The sequence below is a fragment of the Hypomesus transpacificus genome, unplaced genomic scaffold (assembly GCF_021917145.1).
Source record: "Hypomesus transpacificus isolate Combined female unplaced genomic scaffold, fHypTra1 scaffold_319, whole genome shotgun sequence".
Taxonomy (NCBI): Eukaryota; Metazoa; Chordata; class Actinopteri; order Osmeriformes; family Osmeridae; genus Hypomesus; species Hypomesus transpacificus.
This window is the reverse complement of record NW_025813847.1, coordinates 31,914-49,149: the sequence shown is the minus strand read 5'-3', so window position 1 is coordinate 49,149 and position 17,236 is coordinate 31,914. Positions and strand designations below refer to the sequence as shown.

General features: G+C 44.2%; 1 protein-coding gene across 1 annotated transcript in view; it reads right to left on the bottom strand.

The window, feature by feature from the left end:
• The window catches only part of LOC124464203 (atrial natriuretic peptide receptor 1-like), a 46,284-nt gene that overhangs the window by 9,000 nt on the left and 20,048 nt on the right, over nt 1–17,236 (bottom strand). Inside the window, exons 4-13 of the mRNA XM_047016159.1 lie at nt 8,999–9,093; nt 8,319–8,454; nt 7,891–7,975; nt 6,051–6,171; nt 3,195–3,269; nt 3,025–3,105; nt 2,582–2,686; nt 1,495–1,566; nt 526–685; nt 114–269 (exon numbers count right to left, since the gene is read on the bottom strand). Coding sequence (XP_046872115.1) covers nt 114–269; nt 526–685; nt 1,495–1,566; nt 2,582–2,686; nt 3,025–3,105; nt 3,195–3,269; nt 6,051–6,171; nt 7,891–7,975; nt 8,319–8,454; nt 8,999–9,093 — 1,086 coding nt within the window. The remainder of the gene's footprint in view (nt 1–113; nt 270–525; nt 686–1,494; nt 1,567–2,581; nt 2,687–3,024; nt 3,106–3,194; nt 3,270–6,050; nt 6,172–7,890; nt 7,976–8,318; nt 8,455–8,998; nt 9,094–17,236) is intronic.

The following is a 17,236-nucleotide window of genomic DNA, read 5'->3' as shown; positions in this document are numbered from 1 at the left end:
TGACCCTGACCCTTGACCCTGACCCTTGGGGCTGAGCGTGACCCTGACCCTTGACCCTTGACCCTGACCCTTGGGGCTGAGCGTGACCCTGACCCTTGACCCTTGACCCTGACCTTTGGGGCTGAGCGGGTCTCCCTCCAGGTAGAAGACGCCCCGCAGCAGAGCCAGCTCCTGCAGCACGATGCTGAAGCTGTAGATGTCTCCCTTCTGGCTCCCACAGGGAGGGGGGCTCTCTGCACACAGCAGCTCTGGGGCGGTCCACAGCTTCCCTGGGGGGGTGGGGGGAATATACCATGTTTGTACTAGCTTTCTATGTGTGTGTGTGTATGCAAATGCATGGGTGTGTGTGTCTGTATGAGTGTGTGAAATGTATGTAGGGGTGTGTATGTATACGTGTGTGGTGTGTGTGCATGTGTGTGTTTGTATGTATACAGTATATGTGTGTGCATGTGTGTGAGCCTATGTGTATGTGTGTGTGCAGTATGTGTGTCTGGATATACGAGTGTGTGTGTGTGTTCAACCCACGGGCATAGTAGGCGTGCGTGTCGTCCATGTTGGAATCTCTGTGGAAGCTGGCCAGACCATAATCAGTGATCTTCAGTACAAAGCGACTGTCCACCACGCAGTTGGATGATTTGAGGTTGCCGTGGGATACAATCACGCTGTTGTGGAGAAAGGCCATTCCCTGGAGCCAATCAGAAACCAGTAAGAAACACAACAAATCAAAGATTGCCACGACAAGGCTTTTAGCATATGAATGGCAGCAGCTCCGTCCGCCTCGGACAAGTTTGTGATGGAAGGTGGTGATGGTGATTGCAGGCTTTGTACAACATCTGTTGTATGGCCTGTCCGCTTCTCTGACAGAACCTCCTCCTTTGCATCTCTCCTCTCCTTCTCTCCTTCATCTCTCCTCTCCTTCTCTCCATCTCTCCTCTCCTTCTCTCCTTCATCTCTCCTCTCCTTCTCTCCATCTCTCCTCTCCTTCTCTCCTTCATCTCTCCTCTCCATCTGTCCTTCTCTCCTTCATCTCTTCTCTCCTTCTCTCCTTCTCTCCATCTCTCCTCTCCTTCTCTCCTTCATCTCTCCTCTCCTTCTCTCCTCCATCTCTTCTCTCCTTCATCTCTTCTCTTCTTCGTCTCTTTTCTCCTTCTCTCCTCTCCCCTTCTTCTCTCCTCTCCTCTCCTCCATCTGTTCTCTCCTTCATCTCTTCTCTTCTTCATCTCTTCTCTTCTCCATCTCTCCATCTCTCCATGCCTCCCAGTGCATTCTTGGTTTTTGTGTACCAGCTGTTGGAAGGCCTTCAGTTTTCTTTTCTATTTCTTTACTACTCTCACATAGTCAAATAATGTCATCTGCAGACGTGATCTCTCAATGTACTCATGATGAGATGTAGGTAGGCTGGGGGAGGGTGTGAGTATTAACACTGGGGGAAGGTGTGAAGGTGGGTGTGTAGGTGTGTGTGGACTAAGGGAGAGTGTGTGTGTGTGTGTTTACCTTCACAATGTCGTTGATGAGTGAGTATCGAAACATCCAGTCCAAGGTGATGCTATCACTCTCCATGAGATCCTGTCGAACACACACACGCACACACACACACACATGCATTTACAGGCACACACACATACACACACACACATAGACAGACACACACACACACATACACACACACAGACACATGCACACACATAGACACACACACAAGCACACACATTTACAGACACACGCACACACACACACACCATGAGCTCTGTTACATCTTAATAGAACAATTATATATTAATAATAGTTATATATTCAGTGACATGTACTTGGCACATAAAGGTCATGCAAAGGTGCATGGTCAACCCTTATCTACAGAGCGCGCCATAATATCCATAACAGTCTATACACCACACGCACAGACACACACAGACAGACATACAGTACAAACACACAGTGGAGGTCATATACTGATAGCACACACATTCACACACATCCACACAAACTGTAGGCGACCTGTTCAATGACTCGACCCATTAGAACTGGACCTTTGATGAACTGGTGGAACGGGCTCACAGTTTGTTAGTTACAGCGCTAAAAAGCTAACATACACCGAGTATGTTACAGCTATTTATGTTGCGTGTTTGTTACAGCCAAGCTGGTGTGCACTCAAGTCAAATCTAACGCACCCCTGGTACCATGGAGGTGGGATGACAGACCACACCTGAATGATATACATTTTAAAAAGGAAGGGAATTATATAATTTTGGGGGGATGTTTGTTTAAATCAACGTGAGCTTTATAAAACATTTTGATTGTTGCGTATGGCTGTTTGTGTCCTTTTGGAATAACTGTAACATGAATGTGTACAGACACACACATCCGAAACGCCACATGACAGGGCGTTGCGCAAGCAGAAGATGTATTTCTCATGGTATTAATCATCAGATTGCAGTGTACCACTGCATTCTCCACAGGGGAGGGGAGGAGGGGAGAGGAGGAGAGGGGAAGGGAGAGGAGAAGAGGACAGAGGAGGGGCGGGGAGAGGATGTGAGTGTAGAGGAGGAGAGGAGGGAAGAGGAGGAGAGCAGAGCAGTGGTACCTGCAGGCTGCCTCTAGGACAGTACTCGGTGATGATGCAGATGTTGGGAGGGTCGATGCAGGCTCCTATGAAGCGGGTCAGGTGTTCATTCTGAACATCACGCATCTGCAGAACAGACCAGACCAGACAGACCAGTTACCAGACCAGTTACCAGACCAGTTACCATACTAGACCAGACCTGTCAAGTGTAGGTTAGGAGAGGAGGACATCAATACATCTCCAATAAAAGACCTTGAAACATCAACACAGACATACCTGCACAACTACACACACACACACACACACACACACACACGCTCCTACACATCCACACATGCTCCTACACATCCACACACACACTCCTACACATCCACACACGCTCCTACATATCCAGACACGCTCCTACACATTCATACACACACACTCCTGCGCACACACACACACACACTCCTTTCAGAACTCACATGTTTGAGCTCAAAGAGCACCTTCCGGGTCAGTTCAATGCGTTTCTTGTTGTTGACGTATTTAATGGCCGTGATGTTGCCCTGGGGAACAAGAAGATGCCACACACACAAGTTCTCTAGAGCTGAATCACAACCGACCATGCAGGTGTGTGTGATCATGTGTTCTCTACCTTGTAGTAGCCTGTCTTGGCATAGATCTGGAAGTTTCCCTCCATGGTCAACAGGGAGCCATAGTTGGAGCCTCTCTGCATGACAGAGACAAGGCATTTGTAGACCTTACAGTTTTTTACGATTAACACGGATAAACACTCAAATCGAAAGTATTACACAATTATCAAAACCTTCACTCAAGGAGCAAAACAACGGCTCAGATATGCACCACTATGAGCACATGTCAACTTCACACTTTTTGCGAAACAATACACTCAAGTGATTTGCAAAACACTAAACACACTTGTATGCATTAGACACAGAAGTATATCAAGATGTCACTTCCTTGCCATTCCAAAGCACTGACAGTCAAATTACCACACCTATGTGGCAATTGGTTAAACACAGCCATCAGGTGCGCAGACACATGATTGCTTAATTGTAAACACACCAATCAGGTTTAAGCATTATAAAAATGCAGCAGGTGAGTTCACCTATCTTCAACAAAGATGGAAGAAATCAGAGGGAGACATTTTACAGTAGGTTACATGTATTTGGTTCTACATAGGATTGAGGGTCTAGCACAACGAGGAGAACGGGCGCCATATTCAACCAACAGCAAGAAAGACAGATTGTTACTGTAACATGGTTCTGGCCAATAATGCAATAAAGCTCAGAGAAATCCAAGCCAACATTATTGGCGACCATGCCATTTTCCATGATGTCAATCAGGTCTCTCTTTCTACACACTGGCACGCATCCTGACTAAAAAGCAGGTTGTGATGAAACAGATTTATCGATTGCCTTTTGAGCGTAACGCAGAGAGGGTCAAACAGCTGCGGCATGAGTATGTGGAGGTGTGTATAGTTCACTTTAGCACTCTAATGTTGCATACCTTTTTACATGTAAATGTACCGTATACTAAATCTATGCTTAACTACACAATCTTGTCTTTCACTGTATTTTACAAAGTTTTACAGATGGATGCTGAGGCAATCCCTCAGGAATTTATATAAATATAGATGAGGCAGGGTTTAACCTCACTAAAGTTAGAAGGAGAGACAGAAATATCATTGGCCACAGAGCTATCGTCAATGTCCCGGGGCAACGTGGGGGTAACATCACCCTTTGTGCTGCCATCACCCAGAATTGGGTCCTCCTTCGTCACGCCAATATGGGCCCTTATACAGTAACACAGTTCACATCCTTTTTGGACAGATTGCAAAACATCATCACTGCAGTTAACCACATGCACCAGATGCAATTCACTGTTGTCTGGGACAATGTGTCATTCCACCGCTCTGCTCTGGTCCAGAACTGGTTTCAACACCGTCCACAGTTCATAATCCTTTACCTTCCACCATACTCTCCGTTTCTTAACCCAATCGAAGAGTTTTTCTGGGCATGGCGGTGGAAGGTATACGATCTCTAGGCTCAGGTACCCCTCATTCAGGACATGGAGAAGGCCTATGACCAAATTGACGCTGCGGCAGTACAAGGGTGGATTCAACATTCCAGACGGTTTCTTCCCACATTGCTTTGCCAATGAGGATATTGCCTGTGATGTAGATGAAATTCTCTGGCCAGATCCAGCAAGGCGGGGAGATGATGTATGGCATTTTCTGTACTCTTTTTTTCAGATTTTTTTTCTTCCAGATTTTTGGGGGTACTGGATACAATTATATTTGTCCGATAACTTACACAGTACGGAGTTATGAAAACTGAGACATGTTTCTTTGTTTTTTGTGTGATTTTCCATGTTGACAAATTTAGGTATTTGGAGAAAAATTCATTACATTTTCATCAGTCTGCACCATTGGTCAAATCAAATCAAATCAAATCAAATGTATTTGTATAGCCCTTTTTACACGCAAGCATGTCACAGAGGGCTTCACATGCGCCCATAGAACTACCCCTCAACCAACCTAAACCCTCAAGGAAGACAAGGAAAAACTCCCAGAAAAACTCCCACCGGGAGAAAAAATTGAAGAAACCTTGGGAGGAGCAATTCAGAGAGGGATCCCCTCCTCCAGAGACGGTTGGTAGAGAGAGGAGCAGAACACAAGCTAAACATAGTCATACAGTGTCAATGGGTTTTGAAACACCAAAATCCATTGTTCGGACACCAAAATCCATTGTTCATTGGTCTTGTGTTCTGGTGAATTTATCGTATTATTGCACTTTCTCTGTGTACTTCACTTACACTACTCTAATCACTGATAAGTAGAATGGATAAAAGTGTTTTAGGTTTGCAACAGCAGTGTGTAACTGGTACAAACAGAATTAAGTCATATGCAACATCTGTGTTTCATATGGTAACAAAACATGTTTTTGTTAAATTAGTGTATAGTTTTTACAAGAGTGTTTAATTTTGCAAAAGATCTGAGGTGTTTTACTCATTGGGTGTGTGGTTGTGCTAATTGTGTGAGGTGTTTTGAAAAACTAAACAAAACGATCAAAATCGTGCTTAAACAATCGAGATAAACTGTAATAAGTGTGTGTGTGGTGTCCGTGTGTGTATGGGATGTGCGTGTGTGTTTGTGTGAGTGTGTGTATGGCAGTGGGTCTCAGTCCTGGTCCTCGTGCCTCCCCCCCTGCTTGTTCTAGACGATTTCCTGCTTCAAAACACCTTATTCAAATGAATGGGTCATTACCAGGCTTCTGCTGAGCTAGATAACGACCCATTCATTTGAAGCAGGTGTGTTGGAGCACGGAAATCTTTAGAACACGCAGGGCAGTTAGGACAAGGACCAGGATTGAGAACCACTGATGTATGGTACGCGTGTATAAGATGTGTGTGTTTATAGTGCGTGTATGTGTCTGTGTCGATGTGTGTGTACGTGTCTGTATGCGTGTACGTGTGTGTGTGTGTGTACCATGGAGATGGTGAGCCTGCTGCAGGCCCTGCGTAGAACCTTCTCCATGTTGTTCATCTGGATGTCCTCCCAGTGGATCCTCCACAGCTGAGCAGCCAGCTCACTCTCCAGCTTCAGCTTCCTGTTCAGGGAGGGGAGGGGGGGGGGGAGGAGGGAGGGAGGGAGGGAGGGGGAAGGGAGGAGGGAGAGAGAGGTTAAAGGAAGGCAGAGTAAGAAGTAGGGCATTACTAGATAGATGATGGATATATACAGTACCAGTCAAAAGTTTTGACACATTTTACCAATGTGTCCAAACGTTTGACTGGTGCTGTATATATATATAGATAGATAGACAGATACATACATAGATAATTACAAAGATAGATACATATATATATATATATATATATATATATATATATATATATAGATACATTGATTTACATTTACATAGATACAGTAGACAGACGAAAACAACAGAACACAGCAGTTCCTCACAGACATGTCAATTGCAGGTGTTTTAGTTTCATAGAGGTGAAGCAATGCTGGGAAATGTAAGCAGAACGTGTGTGTCTACTAGGAAATAAGTAACAAGGTGCACAGTATATAACACTGTCACAATCTAGCAATATCATCAAGTGTTTTATGATCAGGAAGGTTAAGAAACAGGAGGAGAGGTGCTCTCTACAGAGGTGGAAGAGTTAAGAGGGAAGATAGAGGAGAGGTAGAGAGGAGAAAGGGGAGAGAGGAAAGATGGAATCATTCTGCCAGGGATTGACAGTATTACATTGGATACGTTAGTTAGGGTTGTGTCCTGTCTGTGCCTCTAAACACACACACAAACACGTGGACTCACACACACACACACACACACCAGCAACCAGCTGTTTGCAACCTTGAGCAGCACTCGGCGGGAGGCAGAACAAAGTGGACAATATATACAGGAAGTGCTCTAACAGCTCCCAATAATGGAGCAGGAGAAAGAGGGAGGAGGTGGTGAGAGAGATGAGAGAGGGGGCAGGGATACAGAGAGACGAAGGAAGGAAGACGGAGAGAGAGAGAGAGAGAGAGGGAGAGAGAGAGGGAGAGGGAGAGAGAGAGAGAGAGAAAGATAGTAGGAAAGAAGGGATGAATGGAGATGAATGGAGAGGTGCAAAAGCAGACTGAGGTGATTCATCACTAAGACACTCTTTCCCTGTCACCTCCCCATGATACAGCAAACAGGAGAGGAGAAAGGGAGGGCGGGGCGGGCGGGAGAGAGAGAGAGAGAGAGAGGGGGAGAGAGAGAGAGAGAGAGAGAGAGAGAGAGAGAGAGAGGGGGAGGGAGGGAGGTGGACCTGGAGGAGGGGAGAGAAAAATGACGCAAGCGGCGAGAGAGAGACGGCGACAGAGAAGGGGAAGGGATGGACAGATAAATCAATAAAGAACAAAGAAAGTGAGAGGGGAGGAGTGGAGCAGGCGGGGGGGAGGGGTGGAGATGAAAGTGGGAAAGAGTGAGGATGTAAAGAGAGAGAGAAGTTAGTGAGAGAACACAGCAGAAACAAAGGGAGAGGGAGGAGTGAGAGGGGGCGAGCATGAGTCGAGAAATAGAAAGAGGAGAGACGGAAGGAGAGAAGAGGGAACCGAGAGAGGGAGGAGAACGGAGAGGCAGAGGTGAGGGGTTGGGAGGAGAGAGAGGGAGGAGAGTTCCAGAACACGTTGTCAGAAATGTGTGTGGGTGGAAGAATGTGCAGGTACCTATGTCGGCGTAGGTACGCGTGTGCGCGTGTTTGTGTTTACGTGTGAGTACAAGCGCGTATGAGTGAGTGAGAACGTGTGTGTCTCTCTGTGTGTGTGTGCGTGTGTGTGTGCCTGTACTGACCTGTAGATGAAGATGGTGACGGTGACGATGATGACGAGGATGAAGCACACCACAACAGCCACCATTTGGTGCATGGTCACTGTGCCTGAGGAGGAGACACACACACACACACAGAGAAACAAAGAAACCGTTTCCATGGTGAATCTGCTTTGATGTTTCATAGGACTTGGGATACTGTCCTGAGAGACTGGGAGAGACTTCTGGAGCACACGGGTCAGAAACACCTTTTCAATAAGTGTGTGTGTGTAGGTGGACTGAGGCAGAGTGGGTCTGTGTGTTTGTGCGTGTGTTATAGAAAGGCATTGCGGTACGGTCCATATGGGTGAGGCAGTGTAGAAGCAGTTCAGAGTCAGCTCACAGATTAGAGTCAGAGGGGTCCGTACAGACGAGGCAGTATAGAGGAAGTTTAGAGTCAGAGAGGTACGTACGGGCGAGGCAGGCCACGTTGTCGTTCTTGAAGCCACAGTCAGGGATGTCCTGGGGGGCGGAGCCTCCTGGCCACTGGATCACCATTCCTGGTTGCAGAAGCAACTTCTTCCTCCCAGTGTTATACACACACACAATCTGGAGGGGGGTTATACACACACACAGCTGTTATACACACAGACACATATATTATACACACACAGAATCTGAATCTGAAATGTATGGTAAGGGCAGGATAGAGAGGAGAGGGAGGGAGTAGGTAAGAGAAGGACAGAGAGAGAGAGAGAGAGAGAGAGAGAGAGGGAGGAGAGAGAAAGAGAGAAAGAGAGAGAGAGAGAGAGAGAGAGAGAGAGAGAGAGAGAGAGAGAGAAAGAGAGAGAGTGAGAAAGAGAGAGAGACGGATTGGTAGAATAAAGGGAGGAGCAAAATAGAGAGACAGGAGAGAGCATTAGAGAGGACAGAGAAAGGGGAGGAGAGAGGGAGCGACACTAGAGAAACAGAGTATGAGAGGAGAGAGAGAGGAGAGAGAGAGAGAGAGAGAGAGAAAGAGAGAGACAGAGGGAGGAGAGAGAGGGAGGGAGGAGAGAGAGGAGAAAGGATAGAAAGAGTAGAGAGGGAGAGAGAGAGAAGAGAGAGAAGAGGTGAGCAGGAAGTAGATGTAAGGAAACAGGAAGTGGCGTACCTGGAAGACTCCAGTGTCTGTGTCAGTCATATCCCAGAGAGCAAAGTCAATCTCCCGATCTCCATTCTCATCTATATCCACCAGCCCTGTTACTCCTGGGGGGTGGGGAGGGAGGGGGGGGGGAGACAGAGAGGAGGGCGGGGGGAGGGAGAGAAGAAGGACAAGGAGAGAGAAGCGAGGGAGGAGAGGGAGACATAGAGGAGGTTGGAGAGGCAGAGGAGGGGGAGGAGAGGGAGTAAGAGAGAGAGAGAGAGAGAGAGAAGGAGGGAGTGAGAAAGAGAGGGAGGGAGGCAGGGGAAGACAGGAGGGAGGGAGGTAGAGTCAGGGTGAGTGGTAAATCTTAAAAATGTGCAGCTGAAAGCTGTGTGATGTGGTATCTGTGTACGAGCTGATCTGGAGGGCCCATCCTGACAGTACACACACACACACACACCAGGACACACACTCCCAGGTACACACATACACTCACAGGCACACAGACACACTCTCTTCTCCAAGTATTGGTCTGATGAACACAGGTCCAAACAGTGCAGCAGTGAGTAATCATTCACAGCACTCCCCTACCACGCAGCTGTGTGTGTGTGTGTGTGTGCCAGGCAGGGGTCCTGATGATGAACACAGACTAAGCAAGGGAGAGGAGAGAAGAGGAAGAGATGCACACACACAGACCCCCTCGAACCATTAGTCAGTGTAACCAGAGTCTCACTGAAACTCAACTCCCTGCGTCAGTCTCCTGGTATCTGGGATGTGTGTGTGTGTGTGACAAAGAGTGGACACACTAGATTGTTAAGAAAAGTCACACAAAAAACATAGGATGCACAAACATACACCCCCACACACACACATGCACTCTCTCACTCTCTCTCAAAATGATATTGTAACTTTTTTCTACATACAGTGCCCTCCAAAAGTATTGGAACAGTGAGGCGAATTCCTTTATTTTTGCTGTAGACTGAAAACATTTGGGCTTGACATCAAATAATGAACGTGAGACCAGAGATCAACGTTTCAGCTTTTATTTCCAGGTATTTACATCAGGATCTGATGCACAACTAAGAAAATATCACATTTTGTTTGAATCCACCCATTTGTCATGTGAGCAAAAGTATTGGAACAGATATACTTAAAACATATTTAAGTGAATAAGACTTAATATTTAGTTGCAAATCCTTTGCTTTCAATAACTGCAGCAAGTCTGTGACCCATTGACGTCACCAAACTTTTGCATTCTTCCTTTTTGATGCTTTCCCAGGCTTTCACTGCAGCCGCTTTCAGTTGTTGTTTGTTTTGTGGGGTTCTTCCCTTCAGTCTCCTCTTAAGCAGGTAAAATGCATGCTCTATAGGGTTTAAGTCTGGAGATTGACTTGGCCAGTCTAATACCTTTCATTTCTTGCCCCTGATGAACTCCTTTGTTGTTTTGGCAGTGTGTTTTGGGTCGTTATCTTGCTGCATGATGAAGGCTCTGCCAATCAGTTTGGTTGCATCTTTCCTTAAATTGGCAGACAAAATGTTTCTGTAGACTTCCGAGTTCATTTTGCTGCTGCCATCATGTGTTACATCCTCAATGAAGATTAATGAGCCCGTCCCAGAAGAAGCCATGCAAGCCCAAGCCATGACATTACCTCCACCGTGTTTCACAGATGAGCTTGTGTGTTTGGGATCATGAGCAGTTCCTTTCTTTCTCCAAACTTTAGCCTTTCCATCACTTTGGTAAAAGTTAATCTTTGTCTCATCAGTCCATAAAACTTTGTCCCAGAATTTTTGAGGTTCATCTCTGTACTTTTTGGCAAATTCCAGCCTGGCCTTCCTATTCTTCTTGCTAATGAGTGGTTTGCATCTTCTGGTGTAGCCCTTGTACTTTTGTTCATGAAGTCTTCTGCGAACAGTAGATAGTGATACCTTCACTCCTGCCATCTGGAGGTTGTTGCTGATCTCACTAACAGTTGTTTTAGGGTCTTTCTTTACAGCTCTCACAATGTTTCTGTCATCAACTGCTGATGTTTTCCTTGGTCTACCTGTTCGACGTCTGTTACTTAGTACACCAGTAGTTTTCTTCTTCTTCAGGACATTCCAAATGGTTGTACTGGCTATGGCCAATGTTTCTGCAATGGCTCTGATTGATTTTCCATCTTCTCTAAGACTCACAATTGCTTGTTTTTCACCCAAAGACAGCGCTCCGGTTTTCATGTTGTTTTCACCTCTGAATACAGTCTGCATAGACAAAACCTATCTTACCCAATCTGAACCTGAGTGTAGACATTCAGTGGTATTTATTGATTGAATAATGTATGTAATAGGACACACCTGGGCAACAAAACACACCTGTCAGTCACATGTTCCAATACTTTTGCTCACGTGACAAATGGGTGGGTTCGAACAAAAAGGTGATATTTTCTAATTTGTGCATCAGATCCTGATGTAAATACCTGGAAATAAAAGCTGAAACGTTGATCTCTGGTTTCACATTCATCGTTTGATGTCAAGCCCAAATGTTTTCAGTCTACAGCAAAAATAAAGGAATTGGCCTCACTGTTCCAATACTTTTGGAGGGCACTGTACATGCAACAGACACTCTCTCTCTCTCTCTCTCTCTCTCTTTCTCTCACACACACACACACACACACACATACACACACACACTTGGGGTCTCATATAACTGTCACAGTCAAACAGGATGTCACAGAGGAGGCCTGTAAAATCTACTTCCTGCTCGCCCCCCTTTCTGTTTTGTATTCTCCTTTTTTCCCACCTTGCCTCCCCTCTGCCTCTCTCCCTCTTTCCCTCCTCTCTTGTTTCCCTCTCCCACATCCACTTCTCCCCCTATTCATCTCTCTATCCTCTCCCCCTTTCTTCCTCTTTCCTCTCTTCCTCCTCTCTCTCCTCCCTCCCTCTTCTCTCCATCCATCTCTCTGATTGACACCAGGCGATCTCTGTATCATCACACAGAGGACCCTGTCACACACACATACAGACTCACACACACATACAGACACACACACACACACAGACAAACACACACATAGACACACACACACGTACAGAGGACCATAACAGAGTCATATGTTGTGAATGTGGAGGCTCCCTGCTGGTGCCCAGGGGGTTGTGGGTAATGGAGGAGTCGTGTGAAGAGGTGCATGATGGGACGTGGGAACAGGAAGGGACCGGGGCTCCCACTCCCAGCTCAGGAACAACAAGACTGAGAAAGATTTTCTTTTACCTCAAAAGGGCAAAAACAAATCATATAGGAACTATTCCTAATAGATTATACTGTACGAAAGAGCCCTATAAGGGCACTACTATTAGCAAGGACGTTTATCAAAAAGCGTTTGGCAAACAAAACAATCTGTCCATTCTAGAAACCTACCTGGCTAAAAGGTATCCCAGCAGTAGAGAGGGTGTAAATCTGGGAGTATGGGGTGTACAACGTATATCTGAATCTAATAATCTTCTTAAAACATAAAAAAAAAGAAAAATGCGAGTGTGAGAATACAAAAAAACCCTCTGAACAGAAAAAGATCAACATGTCACACACCAACTTATTATTATTATTGAACCAAGTAATTCTAATAACTTTTGGGACCATTGGAAATCTCACCAAAAAACAGCAAGAAGAATTGGCTATCCAAAACGGAGACATATGACAGAATCACTTTTAACAATTCTACAGTCACAAGTATGTAGTCTACAAGTCACAATGAATTCGAAACAAAAAGACAAACTTCATAAAGTAGAACAAACAATTAAAAACCATCAAACTCATTGGACTACCCCAAAAAACTAAGAAAGAGTGTTAGGTTAAATTACACGCCCTGTTACAGAATGATCTACGGTTATGATGAACTTCTGAATGAAATTATTGCATACACAGCAAACAATTTCAAGGCTACCATACCAAACTATTTGACATAGTTTTGAGTGTGGAATATTTCTGTTATATCTAGAACCAAGGACTGATAACACCTATATTCAAAAAGGTAGATACATTTGATACACATAATCACACTATCAGGGCATCTGTGTCAGTAGCAACCTGGGGAAGGTATTCTGTGCTATAATAAATAACAGACTTGACATGATGTCGTGAGTAACAACCAAATAGGATTTGTACCTAATTGTCAACAATCCCATGGACATATTATACTTGACAAACATGATGAAAAACTAAATGTTTTCCTTCTGTATTGATTTTGAAAAAGCATTTGAGTCAATTTAGCAAAAAGAAAATTGTATCCAAACTAATTGAAAGTGGAGTGGGATGAAAAACCCATTACAGAAAAAAACAATATACAAAAACAACAAATAGGCAGTAACTATTTGAAAAAAATAGCCCAAAGACGAGGAGTACAGCAAGATTGCAATTATGAGTCCCAGTCTATTTAATATTCATGTCACTGAACCGACTAATAAATGAGATCAATCAAAATCACCGGGTCTCATTATAAACCATTCAGAAATCAAAGTCCTAATTTGTGCTGGCGACCTGGTGCTTCTCCTAGATCTCCTACAGTTCTTCTGTCAGACACGGGCCCTCACCATCAATTTGAAGAAAGAAAAACAATTCAGATGTCAAGGAAATAAATATACAGTGCCCTCCAAAAGTATTGGAACAGTGAGGCGAATTCCTTTATTTTTGCTGTAGACTGAAAACATTTGGGCTTGACATCAAATAATGAACGTGAGACCAGAGATCTACGTTTCAGCTTTTATTTCCAGGTATTTACATCAGGATCTGATGCACAACTAAGAAAATATCACATTTTGTTTGAATCCACCCATTTGTCATGTGATCAAAAGTATTGGAACAGATATACTTAAAACATATTTAAGTGAATAAGACTTAATATTTAGTTGCAAATCCTTTGCTTTCAATAACTGCAGCAAGTCTGTGACCCATTGACGTCACCAAACTTTTGCATTCTTCCTTTTTGATGCTTTCCCAGGCTTTCACTGCAGCCTCTTTCAGTTGTTGTTTGTTTTGTGGGGTTCCTCCCTTCAGTCTCCTCTTAAGCAGGTAAAATGCATGCTCTATAGGGTTTAAGTCTGGAGATTGACTTGGCCAGTCTAATACCTTCCATTTCTTGCCCCTGATGAACTCCTTTGTTGTTTTGGCAGTGTGTTTTGGGTCGTTATCTTGCTGCATGATGAAGGCTCTGCCAATCAGTTTGGTTGCATCTTTCCTTAAATTGGCAGACAAAATGTTTCTGTAGACTTCCGAGTTCATTTTGCTGCTGCCATCATGTGTTACATCCTCAATGAAGATTAATGAGCCCGTCCCAGAAGAAGCCATGCAAGCCCAAGCCATGACATTACCTCCACCGTGTTTCACAGATGAGCTTGTGTGTTTGGGATCATGAGCAGTTCCTTTCTTTCTCCAAACTTTAGCCTTTCCATCACTTTGGTAAAAGTTAATCTTTGTCTCATCAGTCCATAAAACTTTGTCCCAGAATTTTTGAGGTTCATCTCTGTACTTTTTGGCAAATTCCAGCCTGGCCTTCCTATTCTTCTTGCTAATGAGTGGTTTGCATCTTCTGGTGTAGCCCTTGTACTTTTGTTCATGAAGTCTTCTGCGAACAGTAGATAGTGATACCTTCACTCCTGCCATCTGGAGGTTGTTGCTGATCTCACTAACAGTTGTTTTAGGGTCTTTCTTTACAGCTCTCACAATGTTTCTGTCATCAACTGCTGATGTTTTCCTTGGTCTACCTGTTCGACGTCTGTTACTTAGTACACCAGTAGTTTTCTTCTTCTTCAGGACATTCCAAATGGTTGTACTGGCTATGGCCAATGTTTCTGCAATGGCTCTGATTGATTTTCCATCTTCTCTAAGACTCACAATTGCTTGTTTTTCACCCAAAGACAGCGCTCTGGTTTTCATGTTGTTTTCACCTCTGAATACAGTCTGCATAGACAAAACCTATCTTACCCAATCTGAACCTGAGTGTAGACATTCAGTGGTATTTATTGATTGAATAATGTATGTAATAGGACACACCTGGGCAACAAAACACACCTGTCAGTCACATGTTCCAATACTTTTGCTCACGTGACAAATGGGTGGGTTCGAACAAAAAGGTGATATTTTCTAATTTGTGCATCAGATCCTGATGTAAATACCTGGAAATAAAAGCTGAAACGTTGATCTCTGGTTTCACATTCATCGTTTGATGTCAAGCCCAAATGTTTTCAGTCTACAGCAAAAATAAAGGAATTGGCCTCACTGTTCCAATACTTTTGGAGGGCACTGTACGTTCTCATTGGGCTCCACAGTCATCAAACACAAACATGCCTACACATATTTGGGTCAAAACAAAAACGTCCACAGGTCATTTTAACGTGGCTGTAAGGATTGAGGCAGAGGAGCATTCTATGCTAGCCTGACGTTGTCATACTCATAATTCTAGTCAGAATATGAGTCTGAGAACTCTCCGTTGGGCTGTGACTACGGGGCGTGTTTCAACCGAACTCGTAAAACAAATGCCTCCGCTCAATTGGATAGACCTACAACCAATCAGAGCAACGTAATATGTTGTTTGTTGAAAACAAATTCAACCCAAGCGCTCTTTCGTGAAGTTGTTGATTACGTTACTGTTGATCATCTGTCCATCATCGTATAAAGCCCGACCTGACAATTTCATTGGTCCGTTCCGATTCTGATTTTCTGTAGTTGTCCCCAATACGAGACCCTCCAGACCCAACTTCCCGAACAAATTTTTTTGTGGGCGGGGAGAAGTTGGGCTGGCAGCCAGGCTAATTCTATGCTGTAAAACTATCTATAAATGTAAATATTCCAATTAGTACATGGTCAAAAATTATGAACTAACTGATTGTACTATATGGTAGTGTAGTGTGGGTTCCTTTACACAAAGGCCCAGTTTCCCCAGACATGGATTAAGCCTAGTCTTGGACTAAAACAATTTCAATGGAGATCTCCATTTAATTTTTCACTTCCCATACGACTTGGTTTAATCCATGTCTGGGAAACTGGGCCCAATACTTTGACAAATGGGGTAAACACCCCATCAAAACTCTTCACACAAAGCTTTGCAAGAGTATCCTCAGAGCACAGAGGAAAACTATGAATATTTACTCCGAGGTAATTCAGGCCAATTCCCACTTCTAATTAACATTCAAAAGAGCGGTAAAGTTTTACCATCATAAAAGAACTTATGAACTCTTAGAACGTTCTTAAGAAGATCTTAGCGTTAAGAGCTTCTTAACGAATCTGGGAAACCCGGCCATTATTTGTTTGAAAGGAATTTCACAAAAATGGAGGAAACACAAATGCTGTTTGGATCTAAACAGACAGTACACAATGGCAGACTACCTAAACATCAAAAACTCGACTGTTTGATCAAAAACGAAGGAAGACATTCGATGTCAGCCAGTGAGCAGCAGGAGCCAGGAGAGGACAGACTCACCTCCCCTGAGAGCAGAGAGGTGGAGATAGAGCTCTGGAAGAAGACATTGGAACACAAACACACAGATAGGTGTGTGTACAGTATGGTTAAGGTTGTGATGATTTATCGATAAGAAATCTTTCTGTAGTTCCACTGTTGCTTTAGCAACACGGACATTTGTTCTTTTCTGTCACTAGAATTGAATTGAATTCATTTAGAGAGAGAGGGAGCCAGAGAGAGAGAGAGAGAGAGAGAGAGAGAGAGAGAGAGAGAGAGAGAGAGAGAGAGAGAGAGAGAGAGAGGGAGCCAGAGAGAGAGAGAGAGAGAGAGAGAGAGAGAGAGCCAGAGAGAGAGAGAGAGACAGAGAGATAGAGAGAGAGCCAGAGAGAGAGAGAGAGAGAGAGAGAGAGAGAGAGAGAGAGAGAGAGAGAGAGAGAGAGAGAGAGAGAGAGAGTCTGTTGCATGTATGTTGAAAAAAGTTACATCATCATTTTATGGGATGACTTACAGTTTTTGAAAAGCCTCAAAAGAAAGGAAATTAATATTCAACACGCAACCCGGACTCAACCGATGCACAAACTAGGTGTTTTGTGACGTATGGTGTTTGACGTACAGTAGAGTAGAGCTACTGTTCTGAAACAGGTACAACAGCTGTGTCCTGGAATAAACCTGGCTGGTGCATCACTACAACCTCAGCCATAATACTGCACAGTTTGTTTGCTCTGTCAATAATTGAACCATCTCCTAACATGCCAAGAAGCCATTTGAAATTGAAATTCAATTGAGAGAGGGTGAAAGAAAGAGAGAGAGAATGAAAGACAGAGATAAGTAGAAAGGAGGG